The sequence below is a fragment of the Anopheles stephensi genome, chromosome 2, assembly GCF_013141755.1.
Source record: "Anopheles stephensi strain Indian chromosome 2, UCI_ANSTEP_V1.0, whole genome shotgun sequence".
Classification (NCBI taxonomy): Eukaryota; Metazoa; Arthropoda; class Insecta; order Diptera; family Culicidae; genus Anopheles; species Anopheles stephensi.
In genome coordinates, this window is record NC_050202.1 from 92,069,075 (window position 1) to 92,096,998 (window position 27,924).

At 45.2% G+C, this 27,924-nt stretch overlaps 1 protein-coding gene across 1 annotated transcript; it reads right to left on the reverse strand.

Annotated features, from left to right (window-relative positions):
- Nucleotides 1-2,283: 2,283 nt before the first annotated feature.
- Nucleotides 2,284-26,111, reverse strand: LOC118508438. The gene is made up of 3 exons (XM_036048217.1): nt 25,879-26,111; nt 24,513-24,712; nt 2,284-3,198 (listed from the first exon to the last, which is right to left on the reverse strand). The coding sequence occupies exons 1-3, from the start codon at nt 26,020-26,022 to the stop codon at nt 3,195-3,197; spliced, it is 348 nt and encodes a 115-aa protein (XP_035904110.1). The 5' UTR covers nt 26,023-26,111; the 3' UTR covers nt 2,284-3,194.
- Nucleotides 26,112-27,924: the final 1,813 nt, after the last annotated feature.

Consider the following 27,924-nt stretch of genomic DNA (forward strand, 5'->3'; position numbering starts at 1 on the left):
CCTGGAGCCAGTGGAGCGAATGCGTCACTAAACTTGACGCGCTATAAAATTTCGGCTCATGTGAGTTCGTTGGACTTACTTCGTCCCCTCGCTATCAGTTAAACTCCCCGAAGGTAAAATTATCGCACAGAGCATGAAGGCTAGCACCAGTTACTAGCTCTGATCAACCTATCTCCATTGATGTTTATTGGTCAATGAAAGAAAAGTTTCAACAAGATATACATACAAAGACACGCGTCTCGAGAACGGGTTTGCTCAGCTTCGTAATCATGCAGCCTAAAAGTATGCTACAAAATGCTATCTGTTTGCATGATCGAACATTACCTCATCGATTAAGAACGCACGAGCATCGTTACAGAATAGCGCAATGTAACAGAACTGCAGGGTTCCCTGTATTTTATTAAATCATTTTTCTCAATTTTTGAATGTCTTGTGTGTCAGGCCATGTTTTCGATAATTAACTCCTCGCAATGATTCATTCTGGCATGAAGCTCACACAGACAGGCTTCACGTCATGCTTTCACCCTCTACAGAACTGTCCCGATTCAACCACCAGGCGTGGTTGCCATGCGTATTTGCTTCTCTTTTTTTGCTGATTGCCCTGGATGATTACTGACATTGTGGGGTGCCACACGCAATGTGTTTAACCGCACACAACCGCCTGGGGAGCAAAGGAGCAATAACGAACTGAATAAATCCCCCCGTTTTTTTTTTTTTATTCCTCACTCACTCAGACACTGGCACGATATTTCTAATTGAATTAATCAATCTGACGAATCAAAGCTCTGTTGCTGAGGATTTCGTCATGGAAAGTTGCTTCAAAAAGAGTCATAGAGACATTGATGAGCAACCGAGCACGCCAGACATCGGAACGAGCAGCAGCAGCAGCATGAAAGACATTGGCGAGTAATTGCATCTGCATCTAATTTTCCAGAAAACACTCCGGCAAGCTCTGCAAGCCTGCAATCAAAAGCCTGTGACATATACGACCAATGATGGTTTCTTTCTGCATCCGACACAGGTACAAAGGAGCAAGCGTCTATGAACATTCATTCTGAAATCCGTGCTATCACAAGATGTGATACGACGATAAAACTCCAAAGTCCTTTTTCCCTGTTGGATACTTTTAGCAGCCTTCACCAAGCTCTCTCCGCGATTCCCCAATGACCTACGGCTAGCATAATGCATTTGGCACAAACCTTGCCAGCTTCCTTACGGCACACCCTGTGCTTCATTAAACTTTGAAGGTGTACCACATTTTAATGGATATACATATGAGACTAGCTCATTTGAAAGACGTGTCGCTGCTATCGGTATCGCCGCTTGGACGAAGTGTGTATGAGGGCAATGCTGAGCGTAGAGCACGGTCGTCGTCGTCCGAAACATTTACCCTAAAACGTAAAATGTCCAACCTACTAACCTTCCCAACTAACCACCTGCCTGCCTGGGCTCACGTGCTGAGGAAAGTATTATTAAATCTCCCCCGAGGCTGTTCGCTTAAACTTACTCAAAAATCACACACATAAATACATTAAACGAATGAGAGCCGTGTGTGGGTGAGTGTGTGCGAGCGCCGCAAAGGTGAACGATTGCACGGCAAAGGATACATGAGCGCAGTCGCCTTTTTTCGCCCTAATTCGTTATGCGCTCCTGCAGGGACCCGCACGATACGATCTTAAAATTTTAGTCAATTTTCCTCGTTATATATTCATGACGATTTCCATTAGATTCTCCACTTCTGTTTCACTTGCTTGGTTACGGTTTGTCGGCCACCTTCTTAATCCCAGCGAGAAGCACCAGAACCTCACACAGTTTCGCAGTTCTCATTGGCTCTACAATATGCACAATATTGCTTAAATAATGCAAATTATTATTATTCTACAGGTCGATTAAAAGCGAAACATTAAGCGATAAGCGACCGATCCTTCTCTCGCCTTGGGGAAGCGACGAATTCTCATCATCTTGTCAATGAGGCATTAAAAATTCATCACTCAAAGGACTTTTCGCATTACGCAAACCCGACCCACGTCCGGAAGCAAGCAATCAACGCTCTTCCCCTTTACGTGTTGTTTTCAACTTGCGGGCCAACCCGAACCCTGATTGGCTTCGTGTCGGATAATCGAATCTCACTGATTAGCATGCGGAACGGAAATAGAAATACTTGCGGAAGGTAGAACCTTTTCATTATTTTGAGCATAAAAATTGGCCAGATCATATAATATCTTCTAGCGACGCAACTCCATCGATAACAACATTACCGCCGTAGCTCTAATGCTTCCGACGCAGACTGTTGGCTGATTGGTGATTTATTCAACACAGGGCGGACAATCTTACTCACGCCCCATCCGCCCGGAAGCCGGCTTCTGGCTTGAGATTCGTTCCTTCGCCCTTTTCGCCACTATCAATCCTCATAAAAACGTAATTTCCTGCGTTCGCGAAAGATGAATCGTCAACATGCAACTGGTGGTCGGACTCCTGAAACACGGAACCGTCTTCGGTTTTGCTCGGCAGCGTAAAATGTGGCGTGGCGTGCGTGACTTTCACCACCCCGCACGAAGCAAGCACACGATCACGACGTTTTCATCGTCCCTAGTGTCCTACTGGAGTGGATTAAGGCGCTCGTCCTTGCTGCCTTCGTCGCAAAAGCTAGCAACGGTATAATGCATTTCAAATTGCATTTTTCTCATCACATCGCGCGTCCCGTGCATAGAAAATACATAAATACCGGGATAAAATATGTGCTTCAGCACGCGCAGCCATCTTGCACAGCAGCACGTCAGCAGAATATGCAACACATTTTCCGTCGATTTGTGTCAGTTTCATGCAGCCACTTACGAACGATGCAAAGAAACCGACTGTATTGTTGTTGTTAAGACGGTTGGCTGTTCCGTTCTGTTCTGTTTTTTTCTTATCCCATTTTCCAGTGACTGATACGTTCGAACGGTTGGAGCTTATCGTTTTCCGCTGATTTATGCTCCTTCAGCGTCAAGCATCTCGGACGAAAGATGCTAGAGAGTTCATTAATAGTGTTTCGTTAGTTTCTCTTCAAAGCAAAAAAATGGATCCATTTTTAAGTAGAGTTTGTAAGCACTGTTCTACGCATGACAGTTGACAGCTGTCAGATATTTGACACATTAGTACTCAATACTTACATCTACGATGAATATCAAACAATCAAAACAAGTCCGTTTTGCTTACCTGAGAAATAGAAACAAAACAAAAGTTAGTGGAAAGTCTTAGTATGTGCATAAATCAAATACATTGCGAGCTTGGGAAAACGCGAAACAAAGGAGGGAAAACACAAAACACACATTTTCAGCAACCTATTCCCAACTAGCGCTGGGACTGCCCCGATTCCCCAACAGGTGTCCTAAAATTTCTAAATGGAATTTTAAAATTTCACTAACTGCATGAATTATGCAGCAGACAAGTTGCTCCTCCGATTCGGATTCGCTTACAACAAAGCGATGCGAGCGGGCACGGAATGGAAACTGCCACTGGTCCACTGAACCAAATGGAGAGATCCGAGCGCAAGACGATTTAAATATTCAAACCCAAAGTCGGTCAACCATCGGGCGGTCGCTCGTCAAAATTGCATCACCAATTTCGATGCCGTTTTACAAAAACAAAAAAAACACACTCACACACACACGGTCGATAAACAAACAGTCTGGAAAAACACTCTTCTATCGGTGTTGTCCCGTAGAATGACTCCCCAATCCCTGTGGCCATTTCGGGTAGGTTAAGGTTTGCCTTGCCGTCCCTATCTCGTGATGCGCCCAAAAGCTTCCCCAAAAGGTTGGGAACGATTCGGAGGAAAAAAATGTTGGCATTCTGCAGCTCACAGCAGGATAACACATCTAACAGAGGCCAAAAATATCGAGCTCTTCAAAGTGTGCAGTGTGCCCCAAACCACACGCCAGACGACCGCCAGACGGGATGTTCGAAGATGTCGGGAAAACGAGGATTCGCTCCCAAAACGATCATGCTCAAGACATTCTTCCACTACTTCCTCCCGTCTTGCACTCGCTACATGCCCTCCCCAACTTTATATTATTTTTGCTCCCCTTCACAAGTCGACAGGATCACTTTAAACCTTGGAAACTTTTCACTAACCCACATACCGCATCACTAAAGCCCACACTGGCTGACATTCGGGGCACTTCCACAAGGCATGCAGGCTGCCAAAGTGAAGCTACTGTTTGTTCTAAATTCCTTGCTCTTCCTGAGTCCTGACTGCTGTCCTCGTGGCTTCTTCACGCCGCGGCCAATGCATTTTCTTCTTCCACTCATTGCACAACTTCCGGCGGTGAAGGCGATGGCGATGTGGGCGCGCAATATTTTTGGCATCCGATCAGAAAGCTCCACCAACCACACGCGCGCACAAACACCGGCCATGCATCCTATGCATTGCATATGGAAAGGGCAGCAAACTCGTCCTGCACGATGGAGCAGATCCCGCCGCACACTCAGATTAACCTGCCCCGGTGCCCGAAAAACCGACCACGCTTTTCCCAACATACGGTCGCGGTCGCTTTATAAGCGCATTCCGTGCCACCCATGCTCCACGCCACAAACTCCCCTTTTCGCAGATGGTTAGGAAATATTTTCCTCCTCTTCATCGCTGCTTCCAACGTTTCTTTCCTGTGCCATGTGAATGGTGGTAACAGTTACCGCACAGCCTCTATATACGATACAGCGTTGTTTCGGGTTGTCGGACTGTCCGGCATGGAATCAGCATTTGAAATGTGGCCAACGGTAGCACACGCGCATACAGAAACCTCGCACACTTCTAGATCGTAAAAGTGGATTTGAAAAGGAGCGCTAGGAAAAACTTTCGCCCAAACTTCTCCCTCCTGCCAAATTCGATTCCATTCAATCCCGATGTGAATTGTTTTAATGCTGAATTCATTGAATGCTGCTCGCGACTACTACCGCTGTTGCCCGTACTGCCACTGCAGGTAAATGCCCCAAAACCCTAAGTCGGAAAAGCGTATGAAATCGGTCGGAAAATGGATAAACCCGTACCGGCGGCATTCGGTGAAGCTTTGCCAAGTGAACGCCGTGAAGGACTCGCCTCGCCACAGGACGGGAAAGTACAGCTACTGTGCGCTGCTTAATTTTCATCATACTTTTTCCAAGTTTCCGCTATTGTCTCCTCATTTATCAGCGCTATGCCGAAGCGACGTCGAAGCTTTCCTTCTGGCCTTCTTCCCCCCACACCCCCCTCACTGCTACAGAGGTTCGATTGGGAAAGCTTCTTCCTTCCACCGGCTGCACCACAAGCGGCGTTGCCATCAGCGGTCGGCACATTACTCGGAAACGGTAGCTCGATTTCCGGTACACATACAATCAACACCGGAACCACCGCGAATACCGTCGGCCAATCATCTGCCACCGCGTGCTGCATATTGCACATCGCATATCAAGCGCAGAGTACGAGCAACCGTGCGAACATCGACCGGAGCGATAGCGAATGCCCGGTGTACTTTTATCTCCATTTTTTCCGTCTTCTTCTACTGCCACCACTCCTGCTGGCCTTGCGTCCACAAACCTGGTCCTCTGCACCCATTTTTCACGTAAAGCGAGAAGCGCAAAGTGCATTGCAATGCCATCGCCATACTGCGCTGACCGTGGGTCCGACCCATCGCTCGGATGTCTCATGCCTGACCGCACCGGGATCTGGAGCAGAACGATACACCGATCCCCAATCAGAATTTGGATGGGAAAACACGTGTATGTTCTTGACGTACACCTATACCAACCCCGAACGATGAGGGCCACCATCGCTGTCAGTGCTGGGGATACTGGGATGACCGGCCATGCAACCATGACCAGCATGATGAGAATGCATCCTTCTTTTCGGGCCATTCAAAACGATTCCTAACCTCTAACAGCTTCCCAAAACCACGACAGATGATAATTGCTACGCCAAAATTCGAGGACCGACCAACGTCCACCTCAAAGTCCGGAAGCGGCCTCAACCTTTGCGGTTAAAGCATTCAAAATAACACACTCACACACACACACATTATTCGGTAAAATCACAGGCTCCTTCCGGAGCTGGATCCGATCGAGCGATCGAGCTACCCCGAACGGTGGCGAATAACGATACCAAAACCTCGCAAATTCATCTCAATTATCCTCGACACTGATGCTTCGGCGAACGCACCACACAGGCACGGGTTGCAATAAATGTTATGTTTTATTCATTATAACTGATCCCTGTTTGCCGGTCGCGCGGAACTCTACACTGCAAATAAACTCCTGGCGTAATGATGAAGAAACATCTCACCGCACTGCACTGCGAGTAGTACACTACAAGGGCCGCATTGCACTGGGAACTAATGAGGCGAATGTATTCGATAGCTTTCCATATCATCAATGCATTTTGATCCTACCTATCTCCGACACCGTTCTGCGCGTGTTTTTCGACCCGGCAGCATCGGGCACCGTCTAAGCAGTTTCATGTTACACCCTTATCACGGGTGAAATATTTGCATAACGAGAATCGGGCATTCGTTCTGCATTCGTTCTCTGCTCCCGCATGCCCCTCTTCGAATATCCGAAACCGCTCGTGAATGCATCATTTAAAACAGATTTACAACGTTCGAGGTTTTCGATCGATTCGACATCGTTGATTTTAAAATTGCTTTTTTGCTCGAATGTCCTCCATCCTGCTGTACGCGGCAGGCATTTCAACGAGAGCACACCCGTCACACGTGCACATGTTTTAGAGACATGTGGGGTGTCGTTCATCCATCCGGCTTCGAACCCTTTCGACAGGATATATTAACTTTAAACGGTACCGTCTGTCACTTTATCTGCCCAATTTCTGCCCAAACTCTCCCGAAAGACTCGATTGTCACAGTTGAGACATACCTAACGCAAACAAAGATTGACAAAGGTCGTCTGGCTGTGGAGAGTGGAGTGGATAGTGTGGACACCATACAGGCGGCATCACTTGACGGTAGATTTATTCCACTGCCTCTGGGTTTTATCTCACCACCAATCGGGACCGTTCCGTCAATCCTGTCCACCGACACCGCTTTGGACAGAGGTTTTAACGAACAAACCGATTGGGAAACGCTATCTCATTGCTTATCGCACTGTAAGAACTGCGAACTAGTGGACAGCAAAATGCATAGACGAATGGACACTCGGATGACTAACGGGCAAGGGAGAACCGTCGCCTGCAGCTCCTCACACCAGACAGGGTGAATACGTACAATTAAGGCTTCAATTTTAGCTCTGTTTAGCGCGCGCCACTCTGAATAGGGTGTTAAATTAGAGGCAGAAAGATACACTTTGCGCCGGTCCCGATGAATGAATGGCCAGTTAAAAACTGTCCAGTCATGCCCGTTACTTCACGACTTTTTCTGGAATTTTTCGTCTCCAGCGTGAACTATGCTGAGTTTTTCATTTTTGCTATCAAACTATGGTCGTCCAGTGCTGGAGAAGAATGCTTGAAAAGTCAGTTAGACATCTCAAATGAATTTTCAAGCAGCAGCGAAACAGTCGTCTATGATATGAACGAAACAGTCGTCTAGCTCTGCAGAATTTACCGATGTCTGCTTGCCGATTATGAACAGCATTACAGTTCTCAGCGGGCAGTTTTCTCTCCGACCTGTCATTAGCATTTAATTCCATCATGAAATTGCAGTTGCAGTGACGTTTTCGTGCCTCCCATTAGCATCGCCGTTTGGTGGTCCTCAGGTCCAATGCCTATACGGGGATGCACTGTCAGCGCTCAATTAATATTCATAAAAAGCATTTTACGAAAGGTTTTCGCTCTGAATGACCACTCTCCGCCTGCCAAGTCCCCGGGTCAATCATTTTTGCATCCCCAAACATTCTGACACCTGACCATCCTGTCAGGGTAGCGGGCAGTCCCAGGCACGGATTCCTGTATTGATTTTTCGCCCCAACACATTGCACCGAACAGAATGTAATCAATTTGCATTGGAGGCAATGGGACGAATGGGACGCACGAGCCACGGATGGTTTCGTTACAGGCGGCAAGCTCAAATTTGCCATCACACAATTGTTCGGTTTACCGAGCGACGGCAACCAGACAGGAAGCCCGGCCGTGGACTCATCCGTCAGGCATCGGCCGGCATCCGCAACACCGCAACCTGCCAATAAAACCGAACGCTCGAGCCGGAGAAGTGACACACGGAAAAAACCGCACACCAGAGCCCAAACTGACTGGCAAAAATGCAACGTGCCATTTTCGACCCGACTGCTCGTTACCGTGGTCCTCCCTCGTTGCCCCCGTTTCCCCACACAGCTTAGCCTCTTTCCCGGTCGGGGGCAAATCTTGCGGAAGAAAAGCGCGATATCGATTTTTCATTTGCATCTCGACCGTTCTCGCTTCTGTTGGAATAACGCTTGAGTCGTACCGTGGACCGAGGCCACTATGAACCACTGTGAGACGACATCGTCGATCCGTTGGCGACGGAATTCGGTGCCAAAAATCGTCATGTTTCCTGGCCACCTTTCCTTCAGGCCTCCTCCATCCAGCTTCGTCCAGCTCACGGAGCGCTTATGATAATATTCCGCATGCAAAGCTTTCTTGGCGATTATTCCCTTGGTGGTGCGATGCTAAGCTTTTGGACATTTGGTAATGTGCAGCGGTGGACGAGAATTTGCATCTCCAAACATGGAGATTGGCTTTAGAGACTGAAAAATGTTTATCCTAAATTATGACCGGCAACCGGAAGTACCACATACTGAAGACAACCGACATAGGTATCTGTCCATCGACCCGCGTGCCTGACTGTTAACAAAGTCTTGCCCCGAAGCGCCAACATTAACAACCACACATTCAAACAGGTTCCTGACCACTTGGACGCAGATTTATTCGCAACCCAAAACCTGTCTCCCGAACAGGTTGTGTGGATGAATCTGCAAAACTGGCCGGTTCTATAGATTAGCCAAAATCAAGCGCTATTTTTACGACCTTCAGCGCGCCGTGTCCCCGTCGTGACGCTTATGACGATTATTTACGAGGATGACTAGAATCTCCCAACTCCACAATACAGGTGGTGATTACATTTAAAAGAATCACCCTCCTTTTATGAACCACGCGCTTTGGTGGAACATAAAAGTGACCCCCCGGTGGGTAAACATCAATGTGCTGCTACAGCCGATCGAATCGGCGAAATCGCCCACTCCAACACCATCATTAGCCACATCGGCACAAAACGATTAGCCGCGCTCTGGCCGACGACCGACGACTATTGTGAGCGAAGCAGTTAACGCTAGGCTTTGCCCACAGGCCCCAAATCATTTCGATGCGCTATTAATGGCCATAGAGCATCATGCCATCTACGATCACGATTCCCTTCATCACGGCACATCCACTGGGGGACGTTCCCGTAAAACAGATTATGTTACGCTGGTCACACCTTTACAGTTGGAATGTTTGACTTGCTTCGCCTATTTTCTTTTTCTTCTCTCTTGCTACAGGGCTGGCACGGTTCGATGATTTTGACTCATTTCCAGCATCCAGTTTCAAAGTGTCCTGTACCGCACACACGCATAGTTTGTCCTTCGACACCTTCGGGGCACCTTCAGAAGGGCCGCTTGTTTTGCCAACATTGTAAATTCACCCTATACCGGGTGCTCTTAAATGTGGCGAATCAATATTTACAGACCACTTCAAAATTCTCGCCAGTTGTTGCAGCAACACTTTTTCATGCTTCCGGTCTGTTGTCCTTTGGGAACAAGGACCGTACCAGGTGACGGCAGACTGGGCAGGACTCAAAACAACACCAACTTTCGATGGCTGAGTTTGATGTGACACTTGCCCCGAACGTGTACCTGTGCTCCACGAGTTCAACGACACGGCAGGGCTGCGAAACTTTGTCAATAGAGTCATTGCACAAGATGCCAATTTGCTCTCTGGCGCACGGTCCACCATTTCTGCCCAACGAGATGGGAGCGCCTCTTAGGTGAGCCAAAAACAAGTCATAAATTTCTAACCAACCAGCATACCAGGGTCGTGGTACGCCGAGGTTCAAAACATCTAGCCAAGTCTAGACCGTGGCACAGGTAGCCAAGTATGTCCGGAACGACATACCTTTGCTACCTACAACAAATTGATTACTTTCTAATCTATAATGCATTGGTAAACGTGGCATTTCGTGGCTCTGCTCGCTGATGTACTCGGCACGGGGTTAAACAGCACCATCACTTGGAATCTTGTTATCTATGCATCATCGACCAAGAATTCGGGTAATGGAAAGCTCATACAACACACACGAATCAAAGGATTATTTTAAATTCTAGCAAACACCACCTGCATTCGATTGCCCATTGCGTACTAGCGAACTACCTGCTTTGGGACGACCGAACCTCAACAGTTCAGCACGGGGGACGGGTGGGGGGGGGGGGGGTCGAAGGGAAAGTGAACTGAATTTATGATTATCGCTATTCCGGACACCGAGCCCGGAGTTTGACATGTTTCACATTCCATACCAAGAGCGTGACACTACATTAAGACAGTGTCCGACCGGGATGGATCGAGGTCGACACCAACTAACCAGAAACATAAACAACCCACAAATGAATTGATTTATCGAGCATGAGTTAATCATGAGCATGCAAGTTCGTGCTCGATTAAATTCGGAAATGCTTCCGACACATTCCATTCGCTTCTTTTGCCGAACATAATCATCTAGCACAATGAAATTTCATGGCCCTTTCGAACGCAGTTCATTGTGTACTGCCAAATCGTGTTCAACCATGCGTATGCAAAAGCAGATTCGCGCAAAAAGGGATTCCTTTTACTTTATTGGCGTATTAAGCACACACGCACGCGCCGATGCGTGGTGCTGAAAATGTATCGGAAAGAGCAAAATTTAAAGGGAAAACACAAGCCTTCTTTGTCAACATGTCTCGTGCCGGATTCATTGATGTTTCCGTGAAGAACAGTAAAAAATCCGTTTTCCCAATTGTTGTGTTCTTGATATTAAAATTCAACACGTGTTCCGTGTGCACAGTAATCAACCATCCCACCGGAGCACCGCCAAAGTCACGCGTGTGTCTGTGTTATCCTTTGCGACGGAACGGGCTGTGAGCTTCGGCTTTGGGTGCCCGCGTATCCGGGCACGGATCCAGCACATATACATGCATGCTGACAGTAATTACATTATTGCAATTGCAACGAAACCTTGCAACAGCGCCAGTAGGCCGACGGTTCGGATCGGTTGTGCTCCAACGCCACGGTTAACCAAATCGAGTGTCGCCCCGTGTCGAACACTAATGATTCAATTACGTCTCCTAATTAGCTATAATTAATGAACTCACGACAACAAACGCCAACTGCCTAATTGACAGTGGGTTGTTTCACAATTGACAATGACAGTCAAACTACGGGCAGATTATCTTCTGCTGAAGGTGATAAGTAGTGCTGTCGACCGATCAACGCGTGACCTGTGTGGAACTGCAGGTCATTTTTATCGGCGATTTACATTGTAGCGGCTCGGTGGCATAGTGGTAGCGTATCCAGTAGCTAGCTCGAAAGGACTGTCGATCAACTCCCGTTCAGAATAGGAGTTTCCATCGTATCCTACTTAATTGGACGAAATTCCTCAATGCAGCACATCGGCCTTCGAAAATCGACAGTCTTCATTCTCTCTCATTCCATCAAAATCGGTCTTTGTTTACACAGCTAAGAAAGATTCCACAGCATCTCAATTCTATTCAAAACGGGGCCGAAAGGAAATAAATCTTTGACGGGTGTCCTTCTCGAACCCAGAGACCCTCAAAGCACGAAACAATCAAACGGTGGTGTGATAAAACATTGGCAGTTCCATTCCCTGCTTTATGAGCTTCCAAATATCGGTAAAATCAAAATGTTGTTGTTGTTTGTAGAGTTTAAAGAGACTTTGGGTCTCTTGGACCTCTTTCGTCTCTTACCTGTAGTATTGTTCCCGTTTTTTGTTTTGTATGATTTAAAAATGAATTTTTGGTTATTGTACTATTATTGGGAAAAAAGTGAAATTTAAAGGATAACGGGGATAGGGAGGATTAATAGTGTGAAAAGTTGTTTAAGGTAACTCAAGCCCCTGAACCTTGGTTGCACCAGACCAAAGGAGAGAAGCAAATCTCTCTCTTGGTCGAATTTGCCCCTTCGTGAGTTGTTTGGTAACTCCTACCTTCTGACCATGTATGCTCCAGCCTGTATTTAATACATTCAAATTAGCTACTTGGATTATATAGTTATTCCTCTCTTCTTTTTATATTGTTAATATTTTGATTATTATTATTATTATTATTATTTTTTTTGTTTCAAATGAATTTAAATTTTGTCATAAAGTTGCGTTTTCCTGAGGAATCGCAAAAGATTTTTCTGTTTTTTGTCATCAGGAGACAAAATATCATCGATATTATCATCCAAATTACACGATTTTTTAAAAGTAATATACCCGTAGCATTCTGTTAGAAGATGTCGGACTGTGGTTTGTTTCCCACAGAATCGGCAGATTGGTGGAGATTCTTTTGAGAATAAATAGCTATGTGTTAAGAGGGTGTGCCCGATTCTTAGCCTTGAGATGACCTGTTGGTCTTTGCTGTTCTGGAGATCTGGCCATGGTGATGTGGATGTTTTGATGAATCTTAGTTTATTTGATGTGTCCTGTAACCATGTGTGTTACCAAGCATTGGTAAGCTCGTGTTTGCACTTTTTTATTGCATCCCTTTTGGATAAGGGATGTGTATTTATATCTGGTGATTTTCGGCCTTGATTAGCGAGTCTATCTGCTTTTTCGTTTCCTGTAACTCCGATGTGGCTTGGTATCCAACAGAAGGTTATGTTGTTTTTATTGATAGCCAGTTCTATTGATTGAATATGCGGGTCTTTAATTTGCCCATGTTCTAATGCAGCTAAAACACTAGCGCTGTCAGAAAATATTACATTTAGTTTGTGTGGATTAATGGCTTCCTCAGCAGCTATGGTGATTGCTATGGCTTCAGCGGAGAATATTGACGTAAAGTCAGGTAATTTTACTGCAGAATTAGTGATTGGGTTTGTATTTTCAGAGTAAATTCCACAACCAGCCTGAATAGTGTTAATCGAACCATCCGTATAAATTTTGTGATATGTTGAGTAATTATTTTTAATATGCTCTATTGTGAGTTGGTATGCTTGATTCGTGTTTGTCCTAGTAAGTTTATGTAAGGTCCAGTCTATCGTTGGTGTTTTTTCTGTCCAAGGGCGTCCAGACAGGCGAGGAATTTTTAAAACCTTTGGCAGTTTTAAGTTTGTGATCTCTTCAAATCTCGCATTAGTTCTATTAAGTAAGGAAGTACATTCAAACTCTTTTTCTATACAGCGGCACGCAGATCCAATCAGTCGCATTATGGCAACATAGTTGAATGGGAGTGCTCCGCTTTCGCATATAAGGGAATCCGTAGGGCTGGTTTTGAAAGCACCGGTAGCCAATCTGATTGCTGTATGATATATGGGAGCTATTTTTGTATGGAACGTATCAAATTGTGAACTAATTATTTCTGTCCCATAGAGAATTGTTGGAAGAAGCCAGTTATTTATTAACCGGATCATGATTGCTCTCGAGGCTCTGATTTTGCCCGAGCCTAACATTTTAAACAAATTTGAGTGGGATTTCGTTATCGTTTTGATGTAATTACAATGTGCAATAAAGGACATTTTGCTGTCTAAAATGACCCCTAAAATTTTTGCTTTACGGACATTTGGTATCTGTATACTATTTATCTTTAATGTATTATTTGGGCGTGAATGTTTGAGATTACAAATATGTAATATTTTGCATTTATCCGGAGCCACTTGAAACCCGGTCGATTTGCACCACTGTTGTAGTTTATATAGACCCTTTTGCAGTTTTATTCTAGCTTCTCTGGGTGAAGAGTCCATAGAGATTATTGTTATGTCGTCTGCATATACTAAACAGGTAACATTTTGAGGTATGGAAAAGAAAAGGGATTCAATACTGATAAGAAAAAGAGTTGGCGAGAGAATAGCGCCTTGAGGAACACCGTTATCCACCTTTTTTATTTGAGAAAAAGCGTTTCCTATTGTGATTGAGAATGTCCGGTTTTGTAAAAAGTTTTTTATGAAGATTGGCAAATTTCCTTTGAAACCCCAATTTTTTAATTGTTTTAAAATGCCATGTCGCCAAGTTAAATCATAGGCTTTGGCAAGGTCTATTATAGCTAGATCTGTGTGTTTTTTATTTTCTTTTGCTGTTGAAAGCATATTGTCCAGTTTTGCAAAGTAAGTTTCTGTGCCATGACCACTTCTGAATGCGTGTTGATTGATATGTAATAGTTTTCTGTTTTCCAACTCGTGGCTTAGTCGTCTGTTGACCATCCTTTCTAAGATTTTACTTATACAGTTTAATAATGATATTGGTCGGTAGCTATTGACATCAAACGGAGATTTTTGTGGTTTAGGTATAGGTATGACGTAACTATGTTTCCATCCATCTGGAATTTCACCTGTGTGCCAAATATCATTGTAAATTTTTAACAAGTACTCCAATGCACAAGATGGGAGGTGTTGGAGCAGTGGGTATCCCACACCATCTGGGCCAGCAGATTTTCCATTGCACTTTTTTAACGCATGTTGAAGCTCTTGTATTGTGAATGGTTTATTGTAGTGTATATTTTGGGAGGTTGTAAAGGAGAGACTTTTTTGTTCGGCCGCTACTTTATACTTCAAAAATTTGGCAGAGTAACTTTTGTTCGAGGATATATTTTGGAAATGTTCAGCAAAGCTCTCAGCTATTTCGCAAGGATTAGTGATTGGATTTTGAGGATTAATTAGATTTGGAAGGTGAGAATACGATTTTTGTCCTGTCAAAAGCCTTACCCTACGCCACACTTCTTTGGAAGAAGTGGATGGGCTGATTTCCAGGATAAGTTTTTCCCAGGACTTGGATTTTGCCTTGAAAATTGCTATTCTGGATAGTTTATGTGCATCTTTATATTTTTCGTATATGTCTTGGCGAATGTGATCGTTACAATTTGAGGGTGCTAATTTCCGGAGTTTTCGCAGATATTTTCGTCTAAGCCTTATCGCTTCTGCTACCTCCCTATTCCACCAAGGAACATATCTTTTGGATATAGTTCCATTGGTTTTTGGGATGCTTTTTGAAGCCGCTTCTAATATCAGCTCTATGAGTCTTTGTTCACTCACTGTCATTGAACTCCATGGGGAACTATTTAGCACATGTTGGTAGGTTGACCACTCCGCTTCTTCGTATTTCCACCGTGGTCGGTATGAGGGTTTTGTTGGGTTTGGGATTGAAGGTACGTGCTTAATTGTTAGTGGAAAATGGTCGCTGCCAAAAAGATCTTGTTCAGAACAAAGGCTGAAGTTAGTGACTATTGAGTAGGAAATTGCACAGTGATCAATTGAACTTTGATGGCCTGTGGAAGGATCAATGCGAGTGGGAAATTGGTGAAAAATTGCGTGTATCTGGCTATTTTCAAAAGTGCTATGAACAATTCTGCCTCGATTGTTTGTTATGGGGCAGCCCCAGTCCTCATGTTGTGCATTAAAGTCTCCTATAAGAAGCATGGGGTGTGGTATTATGTTGATCATGTTATTTAGTTCCGTTTCGATATCGTAACTATTGTTTGGTGATAAGTATAAGCAAATTATATAAATTTCTATTGGGCTTTTTATATGGGCACATAGAGCTGGCATTTTTGAGTTGATAGGAATATTTTTGTACGGTAAGTCTTTATAAATTCCAATACAGATGCTATGATGTGTGGTGGAGGAAGGCTTAACAATCCATGCGTATTTATTAAGAGGAGTTCTATTAAGTATGTTTGGAGGTATATGTGCTTCTTGTAGGGTAATTATACTCGGCTCATGTTTGTTTATTAATAGCTTTAGTTCATTCAAGTTTTTCGAAAAGCTTCGTATATTCCAATTCAACAAAAATTTTGGTTCTGAATTCCCGTTGTTCGTATTTATGTTTTGGGTTGTATAATCCATTTAAAAATAAAAAGAGTTTTCGTGTACTCAAATCTTCAAAAAGTCACTTATTTGTTGAACGTTTCGATTTTTTTGTCTGTTTTTCGTCGCTGGATGATGTACGTGGGTGTTTAAAGATCATAGTTTTGTTTGTTGCTGATGGATTTGTGTTGTTTGGTTCTGAGTAATCTGATTCCATGTCTGATTCGTTTGGCGGTCGGTGTGTGGTGTTCTTTTGTTTTGTTAGTTTTTCTACAGTTTTTGTCAGAGTTTCGATTTGCTCGTTAAGCTTATTTATTGTTTTTACGAGACCTTCAATTATTTTATCTTTTGAGTCTGACTGTTGTGCAGTAACCAATCTTTGTTGCACAATGTTTGCCATGGTTTGTTTTTGATTGTTTTGTTCTATTTGTGTTCGGGCCTCTCGGAAAGTGCAATTTTGGTTCACTTTTATTTTGATAATTTCAGTTTCCTTCACATATAATGGGCATTTTTTGTCAAATGTGTTGTGGTTTTCCTGGCAGTTAGCACAGTTTGGAGTGGAGTTACAGGGACCGTGAGAATTTTGTCCGCAGTTTGAACAAATTTCTTTGTTTGCACAGTTCTTTGTTGTATGTCCAAAACGGAGGCATTTGTTGCAACGCATCGGTCGTGGATAATATACCCGTGTTTTTATCCTCTCTAGCCCAATGTATATATATTCCGGGATTTTCGTTGCTTGCATTGTCACGACGTACGAATTTGTCGGCGTAACTTGGCCGTTTATTCTCTTCGTGAATCGGTACACTTCCGTTATGTTTTCGACTGCTAGGTGTGTTTTTATTTCCTCCATGTCCATTTCGTTTATCGAGTTGCACGTGAAAACAAATTTCACGGAATTGAGAGTAGCGTGTGGTGTGATTGTTATTCCCTCGCCGTTTGTTAGAGAGGAAATCTTTTGCAGTAAGGTAAAATTTTTTTCGGATCTGGTTTCGATGAGATATGTGCTATTGTCCAGTTGACGTCCCTGCTCTATCTTACCTATCGCTCTCTTGATGGTGTCAGAGAGAATCCATGGGTTCTTTGGTAGTTGCTTTCCTTCTAAAGCGCGTAGAACCAGGAACCGTTTTTCCCCGTATTCATTTGTATCGTCCAAGTATGCCGGCAGCGTTCTCCCTCTTTGTTCCGTAGAACGGAGCGGGGGGAACCCGGCAGTGAGGGTCGGCGAACTCATCGCGACACCTCACGCTTCCCCGAAAACACTGCTGCTGTTTTGTTGTTTTGCACTGAGTATAACTCGTTCAAACTGGATTTTTTTTTTTTCCTATAAGAATCGTAACAGTTGGTGAGACAAAAAATATTCTGATTTTGACTTTGGCACTGAATCACAAACACGTCTGTTCACGTTGAGCGACCGACAGCGACTGGTAAAATCAAAATGAAAACCATCAAACACAACAATCTCGCGTGCAAATAAATAGGAACACAATCAAGTGAAAGAGAGAGAGAGAGAGAGAGAGAGAGAGAAGAGAGTGTAAAGGAAGGCCGATGTCTCTGTCTGCGCTTGTTTCTTCTATGATTTCTGGGCGAAAAATATTAAAAAAATGCTAACAAAAAAATGTGGCACGCCATTTGGTAGCGGCGCCTTTCCTCCCTTGGCTTGGTTGCAAAACTTTTAAATTTAATTTACAATCGAACCGATGCTCAAATCGTACGAAAAACTTCCTGCCCGAAGGCCTTGGCCGATCAAACACCGGGACAAGCAATCGAACGAAGACGGGGAAAAACAAGGAAAGCAGCTTTCCCTCTTCTCGCGCGCAGCAAACAAAATTAATGAACGGATTCCAGCTCCAGTTTTTGGGTGGATGTAGTTTCCGTTTCTTGTCGATTTCTTTCCCCACTAGCTGCCGTGAGAGAATCGGGTATTGTTTTACCAAACTCTCCAGCCTACCAACGAGCTGCGCAGTGATTGTGGCGAGGGAAAGATCGATTGTCCTTTGCTAGCGGGGGTTTTATTATTTATTTTGCTGCTGCTGCTGATGCTCAGATCTCATCATCCACCCGCCGAAGGGATGCTGAGCGACATGCCACGGTCCCTACATTTCGGTTTACTTTTGCGGTTTCGATTTGTCGTGATTGATTTTAATTTGATTTACCCCGCCGACGCGCTGCCGACTGTTCTGCTGCAGAAAACACCGGAAGCTACCGCTCGAGCAAAAGGTAGCAGACGAGATTGATTTTTGCCTTAAGACATTAGCCTTCCTGCGCTTACCTAATCAACCGCATTTTTTAATCATGCGGATCGCTTCTCGAATCCTGAAGCCTGAATCCCCCAACCAGTGTAGTTTGCCTACCGGCCTCGCAGAGCCTCGGTTTCGGTTGCGAGTGAAACATTTCCGCCAAAGACGCAAAGTCGTCTGACAGCGAATGACTGTTTCATTAAAATCATGTTAATGTAATGTCGGGAGCCCGGGCACGGTGCATCAAAATCAAAAGCCGGCACAGACTGAGCTTTTACGTGAGCTTATCCGCCCACTGCTGGATCGGCGAGTTGGGAGAAATTTTCAATTTGCCTCAGCCAGCATGGGACGCACCACCACAGGTGGCATAATTGAACCACCGTCAGCACACACAGCACAGCTTATCATCTTTGATACATGAATCCTTCGGTGGTTTTGACATGTTTTATGTAGCGGTAGAACAGCTTATCCCCGCGTGCCTCGTGGAAACCTAACACCGGGATGCACTAGGGTGGAGTCACTTGAACATGAGCTCAATGGAGGATTAAATTGAGCGATCAAATCAGTGCCGAACGAACCTCAACAAAGGCGGAATGTGGGTATCAAAGGCAGAAACGGGAGAGAGAAAACAAATTTTTCATTTTGCCTAACCAGACACTCAACACAGCTTGTCAAAAAGCATTCAACTGAAGCTATAGATCCTGCGATTCGCAATTCGATCGCGGAACACATCGCGTATCGTGTGCAATATTTAATTTTAAATAGGCCCATAAATCGACTGAATACTGAATTATTATTATTGTTTTGTCGGTCTAGATGCAGAGAGAGAAAGGCTGGAATGGGCCAGGAATTGGCCATTTATTTTCCCGCACAACCCTCGAACCGGGATGGTGAAAATCTGGCCAATAATTTTCGAACTCCACACAAGCTCACTTAATCCTGTTGCGTTGCATTTCATGACGTCGGAACCGCCCGGACTGTGCTGCTATTAAAAATTCTGCAAGCCTGTACAAACAACAACGGAGCTTACTTTGAGCAAACAGCGTGGTTGCGGTGGATATGGGAGGGTGCGGTCACACAGATGCAATGCTCAAGATAACAGCCACACAACACAATAACGATTCGGAACAACAAAAACCTACCCACCAATATTCACCCAGGACCAGGACCAGAACCATCCATCCAATTCCATCGATGGTCGACGGGTACGAGCTGCAATAAATTTGTATGAACGGGAACGAGAACGAGCCAGAAGTCACAAAAAGGTTGTAGATATTTTCCATTGTTCAAATCAATAAATCGCTCATGGCGGTCGTAATTGTGCTGGGGAAACCGGGCGACCGGGAAAGCTGGTTCCCGCACCGCCAAGCACAGCCACAGTATTGTGCTGGAAACGGGGAAAATTTAATTCCCATTTTATTCGATAAAATTATTATTTTTTTAAATTCTTTCAAACGAATCCACGCACCCACACACCCCCAGCATTGCTTGCGAACTGGACTTTGGGAGTTTGGGTCCGATTTTTCCTTGCGGTTTTTTACTCCCCCTGTATGCTGGCCAACCAGAGTATCAAAACGGATAAATTTTAATCACTCCAATCAACATACAGCTCTATCCGGCGATAGTACTTTATCATTTTCCATTTTTTCGGTACTATTTACGTTTCTTTCGCTCGCGCCATGAGGCGAATTGGCTATTGAGGTCAATGTTGATGTTTAACTGCCTTTTGCTACGCACACCAGCGATCGGTAAATGTACTGCAAAAAAAAGCGTTCGAAAACCGAATAAAAACAATAAAAAAGAGGCTATCAAACGAACGCGTTCTGACCGCGGGAACAATTTCGTTTTAATGTCGACCATCCGTTCCGTCCGTTTGAGCAGATGTTGTCACACACCAGCACTACCACCGCCACAGCTCGGCTTGGGTTGACATCCACGGGTTGAAGTCGTAAACATAAAACCAGACAAACAACGATCAGCCACACACATTCACTCTGTCCCTTCCTGGGCGTACACCTTAATCCTGGAAGTCGGGATCAACGCGGGAGCTTCCCGGTCGGTACGAGGAAACTGGGGCTTTAAACAGATTTATTGTGAAAGGGAATTAATTTTATTACCCTCTCCCGTGGAACGTGGTTACCGCTGTGTCCTAAACGCACCAGGAACAGGAACAGGAAGTTTGACCCGCTCCGAACTCGAACACTCGAACTCGAAACGATTTTAAGCCGTCCACCAGACTGACCAAGGGCTGGCAAACAGATTACCGGTTCCCTGAACGGGAACAAAGGACACCGAACGATTCGGGAGGGAAAAACGGGGAACTGGCAATCCTGACTCCTCACTGACCAACAAGTTTTATCTGTTGATCTATTTGACGAGTTTATTGCGCGAGAGATTTAACAGTCCAACAGTCTCACCCCCCCGAAATGGTTCCTTGCTGCAGTTCCAAACATAATGCCAAACCGTGGATTACGCGAACATGAACCGGAAGCGTTCGCCATTTGCCGAACCCCCAACCGGGGCAAGGTATGGGTCAGGGGGAAACCACAGCAACCGACATCACCCAACTTAAACCCTAACTCATGTCGACCCCGTACGACAAGCAACATCGATATGCCTTGTCCAGTCCAGGCCACATCAGACGGCCCTCCAGAAGGGTCCACACGTGAGGGTAGCAACATAAAAGAAACCTTCAACGTAATCGCGATTGTTATCTACCGCGCTCGGGTATCATATCAAGATCAATAGAAACGCAAGTCCCACCCCTTAACGTTCCCTACCGGGGGGTTGATTGACGGTTGTTGTTTTTTTGAAGCACCACAAAGTGACCGCATCTGACCACTTGCGAGGATCGATCGATCATCATTCAACGTCAAAATTCGACACACTGATTATCGATCAACGACACTCGTAACGGCCAACGTCTCGAGCCAATTTCTTATGGCCAAATATCGCTAGACCATGTAGGATGTTTGACAAATAAACGTTGAAGGCATAAACTCCTGTTGGAGCACAACTCTGCAACAATAGCAAACAGCCATAACTCGATGTACAAACGAACCAATTTTGTCACGCAAACTACACATGGCCAGTCTCACCAGCATTGAGTGCGAATTTCTTGCCGTTACGAATTGGAACATGCAGCGAACGGTTCCATGAAAATATACTCTTCCCAAGCAGGTTGGTTTACGGTGAGAAAACTTTCCTCCAGGTTCCCGCTTTAAGAAGCCTCGCGTGCCTCAAACCTGCAGAGACGGACTTTATGGGGAAAAGTTAAAATTTTGTACGCAGCACTTCGACGCCATGCTGCAGAATTGGTGCAATCGAACACGGTTGCCGGATCCGATCCGGAGCAGCCTTCGATAAGAAGCCCAATACAAGCACCGAACACGGTTGTTCAAATTAAACCTAACGTAGTTTGTTGCTTCGTGGACGCGCGTGTGTGTGTGTGTGTGTGAATGGGGCATTTGTGTGGAGCTGTGGCACCATTGCAACGAAGTCGGGTACACGAGTGGAACAAACCCTAATTAAAGATCATCTCCATTGATTATCTCATTATCACGCCAAACATCCCAAACAAAGCTTGCCAAGCTGCTTCGGTGCTGCTTCCAAACTGATACACCGAAATACGAAACAGTTGAAGCTAGTCCGGGTAGATGGAACCCATCCGAACGATGAGCATCGCCAGCATTCCCGTGGAATATCGAGGGGGAGAATCGAGCCGGACGGGGACAGTACGAGGGTACGCTGCAGTCATTCTGGAAACCATTAATTTGGGTTCACTTTGTTTTTCTTTGACCAACTACCAGGCAAACTCCGGATAAACCCGTCCGTCCTTTCTGATATCGGTTTCTCCTTCGCCTAGCGCCATACGGTTACGACAGGCAAGCTCTTAAAGTCCTGCTGAGATGATGGTGCCCTCTACCTTACTGGCGGACCCTTTTTCCCTCGGTTGCACAGCGAGATACCTTCACTGGATACTGGCAAAAGTCAAACATCTTGAGGACTACATCAAGCCGTTCTTCCCGGTAGCTTCGCAGCCTTTGTCTCCTAATCCCTTCGTAGGTCATTTTGATTTCCGGTCCAAAAGATGCACCCTTCATGCCTCACACTCACGTATGCTGAGTCACGCAGGCACTCAGGACTCAGGACTCACAGGAACAGCAAAACCAATTCAATACATTTTTTGTTAATCTCGCTCAGCCCGATCGATCCCCTGTTGAAATGAAATAACACGAGAAAGACACAAAGCGACGCGTGCAGCTAGTTATTATTAGGCCGGTATATGGCCACCAATTTATATGCGATTCCGATTCCGAACTTTTTCGTTGCTGCCTTTAACAACTGCCAGCCCTTTGATTATGACATCTCGAGAGAATATTGTGTCGTGGCACCTACACAGACACAGGCACAGCGCAGACAGGTATTTGCGAGAAGTGAGATATTAATGGCACCTCATCAATCGTACTAATTTGATGATTGAGATGATAATCGAGCCATGTTAATCAATCCCATCCGCGCCTCCTAACGAAACGCACGGTCATCAATATTATAAGGGTTTGTTTACACGGACGCGAGAGGTCTCCCGTTTCGATTGGTGGGAAACTTGATGTTTCCTTTCCATTTTGCGTGCGTTCTTTGTCGTCTAGTTTGATCGGCAGGCAACAACAACGCGACAAAAAAGTGTGTATCCCAACGAAAAAACATCTGAAAGAAATATATCTTTTCGCCTGAGTTTGGTGAAAGGAGGTATGAGACGAACCGACACGACGCCAGCAGAGGCCATCAAGAAGCGGGAAAACATAACAAACGATGAAAAAAAGACCTTATGGTTCTTGCTCGAGAGGGGCTGATCTGCTCACGGTACGCAAGCAACGTACAAGCGCCAAGATAAGTGCTCAAGATATCAAAAAACGCACTTGACCAACGCAAGAACCCGTCACCAGGCAGACCAGATGAAGAAGCACGAACCGAAGCGTCTGCAGAGTTTGGAGTGGGCACATGGATGGGACCGCGCAGGAACTTGTTTTTGCCATTTCCTGTTTGCTCGAATCGATCGGAGGCTCGGGACCGAGACGAGCGTACGCAAAAGCGGAATGCCCGAAAAAACAAATGCTTATCGCAAAAATACCTTCTAAACACCGGTGCACCGTAGGCTTACCGGGCGAGGCAAGAACTGGCCCAGTCCTGTTTGCTAGCTGTTGAATCACGGACAGTGTTGACACAAGACGCCTCGTACCTCGCACCGACGACAGATGGGCAATTTAGGAGGGTGCCCTGCCATGCTTGCCAAACATTGCACCAAGCGCCCGTACCGTGTCCGTGCTCCGCTCTGCCTGACAAAGTAAATAGCATTCAAGCCAAAAACCCAACCTAAAACCTGCGAAATGTAAACATGCCGCGTGCGTCTGACGCCCTGGTTCGGAGGATGGCAGGGCCACGCAGCGAAGATCCTACCGCCTTCGATCCGATAATTTGATGTAAATGGTTGACTTTGAGTAGGCTCTTTTCACACCTAAAACGACCGTTTGGGATCTTATCGCCGGAAGTAGCATGTGGCCATTTTGGTCGGCCGGGTAGCGGGACGGAACTGGGCCCGAAAGAATCTCCTAAACGGCAGATTGATTGAGTCTATAAGTCAATGCAAATGACACCGTTTGGTGTACTGTGACATCAATAGGTGGGACGGACGTTGATGCACACTGAAGTTAAGTACACATGTGGGGAGCCAACTCAAGTCGGGAGCCATTCCTTTGCTCCTTGTTTGGTACTGTGTTTGTAGCCATATTTGATTACGCCATTATATTCCCATAAGTCGTGACAGGGTCCTTTCCAAGTGCTTACTGTGCATCTTTTTTTCTGGTCAAGGTCGTCTTCTGAGTTCTCTAATATACTGCCCCTCCCGCTCATGCACGATATGGTTAGGTAGAAGATTCACTTCGTGCAGAGATTCCGAGTCGGACTGGACAGGAATGTGCTCCGAACCACTTACCAAGGGTAATCAGTCATTATCGTTACGACTAATTTAACATCCCCCAGGCAGCGAAGACAATGACTGTCAAACGTTCGATAAATAAAAGTAACAACGTCATTGAGAGCAAGTTCCGCTACGCTATCTTCCAGGGCAAAGCAAACCCCATTTAGAGGAAACCTTTAGTTCCTCCAGGCCTACGGAATGAAACCGGGCAACGAGTGCCCGGAGAACCGAGCTACGGCGTGCTGTCTCAATTTGCGTGCTGTCATCCATAATTAATCAATCGAGCTGAGACGCGTCCCCTTATTCCCTATCCCTGTGTATATGAAGGTTTTAGCTGACTTACCAGTTAGTATCGATAGAACGCTGATGTAGTTCATGTTGAGACTTGTCGGATGTACCAGAGGAGTAGTAGTAGCTGATAAGGACTGCTGGAGCAGTGCACACTATTCGTCCAAGACGGAGGCTGTTCTGGTCGATTTCACAGCACAGCAAGCCTTGAAAAACTTCACTTCTGACAGCAGTGGACTTCACAAACACACCTCCCTGCGCAAACAATCGTATGCGTACTTGGTACTAATGGCGGGAAAGAATACGCTACTTGCACTGCAATTTTTTCGTTGGCTTTCACGCTTTTCGGAACAAACCCTCGAACAGAACCTTTCCGTTCTTCACACTTTACACTTGGGATTGGAGGCTTTCGCTTGTTCCAGTGTTGCTGCCCGTATATTTTGAATAATTAATCGTCACCGCTTGCTGCGCGGGAAAAGTCCCGGATACACTGGTTCGCGCGTCTGCCGAAGCTTTCCGTTTCACTTGTTACACCAAACCCTCTGATAAGAGAAATTGAATCGCTTCCAGCCACACTTTGACCTAAGTCTGCACTGGTAAAACACCTTCAGCCCAACCTGCCGAAAACCGGCGAACCAGCAATCGGATAAGCAATCAAATAATCCGCATCACCTAACCCACCGCGTGGGCCGCGAACGAAAACTTACTTCGGTGAAGGTAAACAAATGGAAGCACACCGCTTTGCTCGCGGGATGGTTTACTTCTTGCTAGTGCTGTTTGTTTTGACCGCGTCACCGCTTTGAGAAAGGCCGGCCTGCCACAGAAGGCGTATCTTGGCGTGCCGATTCTTGAAATGTAACACTCACTTTTCCGTGTCGTTTCCACGCACGCAGCACGCCACAAGGCAGGCGGGAACTTTAGGTCAGGTTTTGACACATCAAACGCTAACTCTCATTCAATGTAGGGTTGGGAAGTTTTTTGCTTCGCCTCCCGCGCTGGTCTAATAGAATACGAACGTGGGCCAACTGCTGGAGTTGGTAGCGGTGCACCGGTTGGAGCTGGTGGCACTTTTGTAAACGAGATCACTGCAATTGGTGATCGACGAGAGCACGGGGAGGAATATCGCGGAATCGTCGGAACGCACCGAGACAACGAGTGATTGTAATTACCTGACGTAGAATGGCGAAGCTGTCCGGCCAGCGATCGCGAAACTTTTTAATTATTCATTCAATTTACTCTCCGCGCTCGATCGACCGGCTTTACGACGGCCAATTAACGGCAAAATAAACTCAACAATCAACAATGTTGATTATTTTCCTTCCCTCGGTTAATGATTGCTACAGCCGCGAGTGCTGATAGATTCTGGCTAAAGCTCTTTAGCGCGTATTTTCCGCAATCACTTGATATTTGAAATCACGTACTTTAGACACTTTTCTTCCCGGTCGAGCGATATACGGCGCCTGTTGAGTGTCGAGCACGACCGCCTCGTTGGAAGTCTCGTAACGGAAAACGCATAGAATATTTCGCACGACTACTTCAGGCATGCCCTCGCGCGAGAAGTTCATGCAGCTGGTTCATCGCGTTCATGCGTAGAGTATGAAACGGTGCCGGTGTTTTGAAGAGCTATCCGAAGATTAATTTACACCGCTCTTGAATTTGTCTGAAATGATATTTAACAAATGTTTTAGTACTTTGTTTAGTAAAAAATATTAGATAAGAATATTTTAAAATAATAATAAACTGACCTCACGCATTCAACTCAATAGGCGTGTTCATTCTCTCTTACAATACCGATCTCTCTCTCTCGAACTGGTACAACGGCTGCATAAAGCCCAGTTTAGCATCGATGAATGTGTTCGAGCAAGTTCTACGATTGTTCACGGTATCGTGCCGTGGTTCATATCTCGACTAAACGTATTCTATTGAAAGCATCGTTCGTACTGATGATTTTTGTGCAGTATCACCAATTTTCCACGAAATCTTTTTTAAAAGAAAAATGAAAACTATCCAACTGAATGTTCTGCAAAGTTGCTCCTCCAGCATCTCCAACCTCTAAGTCAACATTTTACAAAGCATGCAGCAAAGAATTCGAACAATGCAGCTTTACATGGCATGAACATCGACAACACTTTCTCTCTCTCAAACGGTTCGCTCTTTACTCTCTCACTCTTGGTCACACTTTCTCACAATTTCCTTAGGGGTTTCCTATGATTCATTTCACAAACAGCTGTTCGTCGTATGTTTTGCTTTCGCCACACGTGCACGTGTTTCGCACAGCATACCGAGCCGAACACCACAAATGAATGCATCTCCCTAACTTAAATTTCTTACCCAAACGTTTCTTATCGTTTGCTGGGAAAAACAAAGATTCGATTTAAAAACTCGCTGAGAAGCTTCTTGTTTTCTTCTCCACTTGCGCTTTCTTTCGATAGTGTGTAAAACTCGTTGAAAAACAAATACTTGCCCCAATCTTTTTTAAATTCAGCACCTTTTCCTCTTTTGGGTCTGTTATTATTACAACAGTTTGTAACTATTTTCGTATGGTAATATTATAGCTCACTCTCTCCGTGTGTATGTGTGAGAGTTTATTTTCTTTCGTGGAGTTCAAGTTTTGCCAGATCTTCCTGCAGAAAAGGTTCAAAAGGGATTTCTGTTTATGGAAGAGCTAAAGGGTTGTTTTCATACATAATGCAACAAGCGAAGGGGGGTCAGTTGATGGGGAACGATTGATTTCGTGCAAAAGAGTGTTTGGGCTGAATAAATCCCGTCCCGTAAATAAAGCCCTACTTAATTGATGCTACTAATGCTAACTGATCCAATCTTTTCAATCTCCTTTAGTCGTCTTCAAAAGAAACGTAAAGCACTCACATCGCCTCAGCTATTTAAAAGCAGTAAGTCGTAATTGCCTTGTATCGTTGCACGTGTACGTCCTCTCAGCCACAATCCCACTCTAGATGCAATTGCACGCGTCGCTTCTATTCGTCGTAGTGTCTGCCAGGAGTACGGCCATTCCGAATAACTGTTTCCGATCACATCCCAAAATTCTATGCATCGTTGAACCGTTCAAGTGGGAATTCTTTATCGTTTCATATTTTCTCGAGTGAATAAATCTTCGGTCCAGAATGAGAATCTCACAAAAGAGCTACTCGTTGATGCTTGATTCTACTCTTTCCACTCAGCTCGCCAGCAAGCAGCTCGTCCCATGAAGGAACAAAAAATCTTCTCCTTTTCTCTGATTGACTGTGCACCAATCCTGGAGCACAAAAACTAAAACTCCTGATAGTCTTATATCCTTCGACAGTCTCGGGCTTCATTCAACGTATTTCCCAGTACACCGGAGTACATCATCCAAATTGCATACCACGCAGACGAAAATGCGCGCACGTGAGAAGCTTGATGAACTTTTTCTCGGCAGGTGCAGACGTGCGCTGCCATCATCCCGCTTGCCACCCCCTTTCACGACTGTG